The sequence below is a fragment of the Cyphomyrmex costatus genome, unplaced genomic scaffold, assembly GCF_001594065.2.
Source record: "Cyphomyrmex costatus isolate MS0001 unplaced genomic scaffold, Ccosl1.0 scaffold104, whole genome shotgun sequence".
Taxonomy (NCBI): Eukaryota; Metazoa; Arthropoda; class Insecta; order Hymenoptera; family Formicidae; genus Cyphomyrmex; species Cyphomyrmex costatus.
Window position 1 is genome coordinate 96,106 of NW_017274997.1, and position 5,921 is coordinate 102,026.

Below are 5,921 nucleotides of genomic sequence, written 5' to 3' on the forward strand. Positions count from 1 at the left end.
AATATTATAATGTTTCAACAAAATCGAAGTAAAAATAAACATTGACATAAATTTGACTTAAAGTTATTAAATATTACTATTATCAACACTTACCATTTAGAGTATTGGATGGAATTACACTTCCTCCTATGTTTTTAAGCCACCCTTCACGCATAATGGCATTATTCGGCAACTTGTGGAAGCTTACTTCCTCCGGAGTACACGTTATGTTGGTGTTCTTACACGCTTTAACAATACACCGCACCATTTTACTTCAAATTTTCACTTTAATTTCAAAATAACAGGCCTGCACGTTTCTTTCAGGAGACGGCTAAAGACAGACTGAGATAGATGCTCCACGGCGCATGCATAAAAGAAACACTACTAGTTCAGTACTGCCAACCTTTCTAAGTTGGCCGCCCTATGTTTTTCGGTGACAACCGCGTTGAAAAGGGGCGTGGTTTACGAGTTCTGAGCACACCATGTATACTTCCACCATGGTTATTCCTATTCCAGTATTATAAGTTCTATGATATTAATTGTTTATGATTTTCCGTGAACGTCATGTACCCTATTCGTAATCGAAATCTCTATAAGAACACAGCGTGATCTCGAGCGTAAGGTGCGAGATTAGTATGCTGTAGATCCCGTGTTCAAATCTCTGCTGTTTTTTCCTCTTTTTTGTTATATTTTTATTTTAAATAAGTAAAGTTCTTAATAAACAGCCTAATATACAGGGTGTTCCTGGGTTAAATGGTCAAATTTGAAATACGTATTTAGGACCTCAAAACAAAGAAAAATTTCCTCTGGAAGAATTCTCGCAAACGCTTCGTTCAAGAGATATTGACTTATTAAGTTACTAAACTGTAGGAATATTATAATGTCGAAATGTCGCTTTTTGCTTTGTTTTGAAAGTCGTAGGTCGTTGATAGGCTTATGTTCGCAATGTAAACAAAGCTCCTTTCATTCGTACGAAATAATTAAGTTATTATTTAGTTTATAATACTTCTTAAATTACAAAACTATAGGAATAAATAAATGTCAAAATAAGACAGGTTTAACTTCTTTATTGCTTTACAGTAATAACAAATTAATTATTAAATATTTTGTTCAAAATGACGGCCTCCAGTTCGGAGACAAGCATTACATCTATTGATGACAGAACGAATGGCTGATTGGCATTGTGTGGCTATAATTTCATTGCACGCTTGCTCTATCCTCCGTTTTAATGATTGAAGGTCATTACAAATGAAAGGAGCTTTGTTTACATTGCGAACATAAGCCTATCAACGACCTACGACTTTCAAAACAAAGCAAAAAGCGACATTTCGATATTAAAATATTTCTACAGTTGAGTAACTTAATAAGTCAATATCTCTTGAACGAAGCGTTTGTGAGAATTCTTCCAGAGGAAATTTTTCTTTGTTTTGAGATCCTAAATACGTATTTCAAATTTTGCCATTTAAGCCGGGAACACCATGTATAATTATTAAAGCCATTTGTTCGGCTGGGTATAGAAACTTGAATGAACTTGCAAAACTTGTTTAACTTGCTTTATTTCTCGCAAAATTGATGCAAAATAATTGTGAACAAAAACGTGCGCCTCGCGCGCTTCCATGAACGAACTTACCATATAACTTATACAAGAACGGAAAAAAACTAACCATCGCGCATACAACGCCGAGTGGGACAAACTAAAACTAAAACGAATCGAGCCGAGCGCTAACACTCTTACCGGCTTATACACCATTCGTGTATTTTTAAATTAACAATTATAGAAAAAATAACACAGACCCACAAAAAAATTGTTATTTTTTGTACGATGAATGCTACTATGATATTTCCATGTATTTTTTCCCGCTGAAACCGAATCCATAATCCGTTTGACCCCTACACGTCAGGATTTTTTTAACCTCAAAAAAACGATAAGAGTAACTGAAGAGTACCGATTAGGGGACCTTCCCTCAATGACCTTGACCTTGACATATGTTGTCAAGGTCATGACCCTGAGTTACCTCCAACAGGTTTTAGCTGTCGCTCGTCCTTCGTTAAAAAGTTATTAACAATCATAGTTTTAAAGTTATAATATCATAATTTTAAAACTATGATTGTTAATAACTTTTTAACGAAGGACGAGCGACGGCTAAAACCTGTTGGAGGTAACTCAGGGTCATGACCTTGACAACATATGTCAAGGTCAAGGTCATTGGGGGAAGGTCCCCTAATCGGTACTCTTCAGTACTCTTATCGTTTTTTTTGAGGTTAAAAAAATCCTGACGTGTAGGGGTCAAACGGATTATGGATTCGGTTTCAGCGGGAAAAAATACATGGGAATATCATAGTAGCATTCATCGTACAAAAAATAACAATTTTTTTGTGGGCCTGTGTAATGGTTCGATACGTGTACGGTATGCATCAAATAGATAGAAAACTAATATATTATATTTACATGTAAAGAAATCTTTTTCTCTTAAACAAAAATCATGCTATATTCTAATAATGTTGTCACAAATGTGTTTCGTATTGTATTTTGTTCTCTTGTAACCATTATTCTTGGTGATAGTATCCGAACGGTGTTTTTCCAGTATGTCTACATTGATATTCTCTAAAATATTTTAACATAATACATTTTATTATTGAAAGATAATGCAATGGAACAAATATATATGAAAATGATTTAAATTGAAGGTCTTTAACCTTTCGTTAGTCAAATTTCAAATTTTTGTTTCATCTTCCGGTTTTGAGTTGGTTATATCAAGTTAAATTCTACCTTTAAAAACCCATGTAGTACTATCTTTATTCTAATTTTTGTTTGAACTTCCGGTTTTGAGTTGGTTATACCAAGTTAAATTCTATCTTTAAAAATACTACCATGTAATACTATTATTTAAATTCTACTAAATTAAAAAGTAAATCCCATTTGGTACTATCTTTATAAACTTACCTTTTTTAAAAAAAAGATAAAAAAGCGCTAAGTTGGATGCTGCTGGTCAAAAAATCATTTGGGCCAGTTTCACCAACGCCAATACTGTCAATCACATTTGCTGTTTAGTAGAACCATATTTAAAAACCTACGTGATATTATCCTTATTTACTTATCTGTCATTCGACGGCAATAGTATTGGATGTTTTCGCTCAAAACTCCAATTGGTACGTTGCGAGCGACCTCCCACTCGGAGTATGTCGTGTTCGTCAAGAAAGGGAGCTAATGCTGCAAGCTTGTCTGTTGTTTTCAAAAACTGATTGGCCTTCAATGTGGAAATCGAATCGTGAAAATATTTAGACTGTACGTGATGGATGATGCTACGGTGTGCCATTCGTACCTCGGTAATTGATAATTGACCTACCGCTCGCTCGGAGGCTTTCTTTCGAGCGTTTGACGCAAATCGCTTGCAATATGCGAGTACGCGTTCGATTTTAGTTAGAGAAGAAATATTCTCTAATAGCATTTGAATACATGGTTGTCCTTGAACAATGATCTGGCATGCTTGTTTTGCCTTACGCCTTTCCATCATAATCGACTCGTGATTCTCCATTGGTAGCTTCACTCCGCAATCGTCGTCGGAGCTTATTTCTCCTGTGAGCAGCCATGGCGGTCCCGCCCACCATAATTCTAGATTTTCGAGTTGACGTGGACTGGCGCCACGGGATATCACATCAGCCGGATTTTCCTTACCGCTTACGTGACTCCAATGTTTTGCTGGCAGGGTTTCGATGATTTCGGACACCCTGTTACATACAAACGGTTTCCAACGAGATGGGTCACCCTTGATCCAATACAGAACGATTTCAGAGTCGGACCATGCTCGTACGTTTTCAATCGGTACTTGAATAGCTGTGCGAACGACGACAAGTAATCGCGCCAACAAGACGGCGCCGCACAATTCTAAGCGAGGCAATGATACTGTTTTAATCGGGGCTATGCGTGATTTTGAGCACAACACTCTCGAACTGAATTCTCCTTGAGAGTTCTCAACTTGCATATATATGCAGGCGCCATAGGCGAGCTCGGACGCATCGCAAAATCCATGCAGGATCAATCGTCGTGCATCATCACAAGCGACGACGCATCGTGGAACTCGTAATCTTCCTATAGCCATCAACTCGTCGCTGAACTTCTTCCATCTGCGAAGCAATTCGTCGGGAAGCTGGTCGTCCCAGTTACAATCTATCTTCCACGTCTCTTGCATGAATAATTTAGCTCGAGTAATGATTGGTCCTACCAATCCTAGCGGATCGAAAAACTTGCTGATTGCAGAGAACATTTGTCGCTTGGTGTTCACCGCTTTGAGTTCGCGCATTGCAAACTGGAAAGTATCTTCCCTTGGATTCCATTCTAAACCGAGAGCCTTGACTGTGTCCTTGTTATCGATGCTAAGTGTCGTAATGGTCTCGTTGTTATCCTGAGAAACTCGGGCTAGAACTTCTGTGGCATTCGAGCACCACTTATGAGCTTGAAAACCTCCGGATTTTAACAACTCCGTGATTTCCCTTTGCAATACAATCGCGCTACTGACATCCTCGGCACCGGTCATGATGTCATCTACATATATTTCGTCGCGTAAAATTCTAGAAGCGTCAGGGTACTCGCATTCCCCCAACTCCGCAAGTCTATATATACATTTAGTCGCTAAGTAAGATGAGCTCGCTTCTCCATATGTGACGGTATTTAACTTATACTCTTTAATCGGCTCGTCTGGAGAACGTCTCCACAAAATTCTTTGATAATCGCGGTCTTGTGGCTCGACGACTATCTGACGATACATTTGTCTTATATCTCCGGTCAACGCAATCTTGTGCATACGAAAACGAATCATTATTTCGAATAAACATTTCTGAATAGTCGGACCGACCATCAGTATATCATTGAGTGATTTACCGGAGCTTGTCTTGCTCGACGCATCGAAAACTACGCGCAATCTGGTTGTAGTGCTATCCTCTTTCACAACGCCGTGATGAGGCAAATATACTATTGACGAATTAACCTTGTGTTCTTCATCGACAACTTGCGACATATGACCTAACTCTTCATATTCGCGCATGAAATTTGCATACTGTTCGTGTAATGAAACGTTATTCCTGAATCTACGTTCCATTTGTTTCAATCGCTTCTCGGCGATATCCCTTGACTCGCCTAACGGTTCCGTGCCTTCGACAATCGGCAGACGGACTATGAATCGACCGTTATCATCGCGCTTAGTAGTTTTATCGAATAATTCTTCGCATCGTCGCTCAGTTTCGGACCGGATTGTGGCCGTTTCCGGACCGCCTTGTTCAACTGCCCAAAATCGTTCGAGAGATTTATTGAGAGATTCGCACTGTTGTGCGAAACAGCAAAGCGACGCGACATTATTGGTGACTGTGGCAAACGAATTCGCTGATAATGCAAGAGGTCCGGCAACGATCCACCCAAGCTTCGTGTTCTGTACGACCGGGCGATCAACGCCAAGCTCTATTTTTCCCGTTTCTAACAATTCGTAAAAGTATTCGGCTCCTAGCAAGATGTCAACAGTACCGGGTTTATCAAATTCGCGATCTGCTAACATTAAATTCGACGGAACTTGCAACGCTTCGCGAGGTATTTCAACAGATGGCAAGTCTTTCGTTATCCTTGGAACGATAAGACAATGTACATTGATGCGAAAATTAGAATGGCTCGATTGTAAAACGATATCGCATACTTGTTGTATCGGTGTTTCGCTTTCATTTATCCCTGTAACAACTGCTGTGGCGGGATTTCGTTTGACGCCGATTCGATTGCACGCCGCGCGCGTAATAAGGTGTGCCTCGCATGCACTATCTAACAATACACGACACGGGACACTAGAACCATTTGGATGAATCGCATGCATTCTAGCTGTCGCCATTATTACGCGACGTTTCACCGGCGCGTTCGCCGACAAATGTACCGCTATTTGGCAGGCACTCTGGCTATGAGTACT

General features: G+C 39.5%; 1 protein-coding gene across 1 annotated transcript; it reads right to left on the reverse strand.

Moving 5' to 3' along the window:
- Window positions 1-3,074: 3,074 nt before the first annotated feature.
- LOC108773843 (uncharacterized) lies at window positions 3,075-5,846 on the reverse strand. Its single transcript, XM_018539791.1, has one exon. The coding sequence runs from the start codon at window positions 5,844-5,846 to the stop codon at window positions 3,075-3,077; it is 2,772 nt and encodes a 923-aa protein (XP_018395293.1).
- Between the last annotated feature and the right edge of the window lie 75 nt (window positions 5,847-5,921).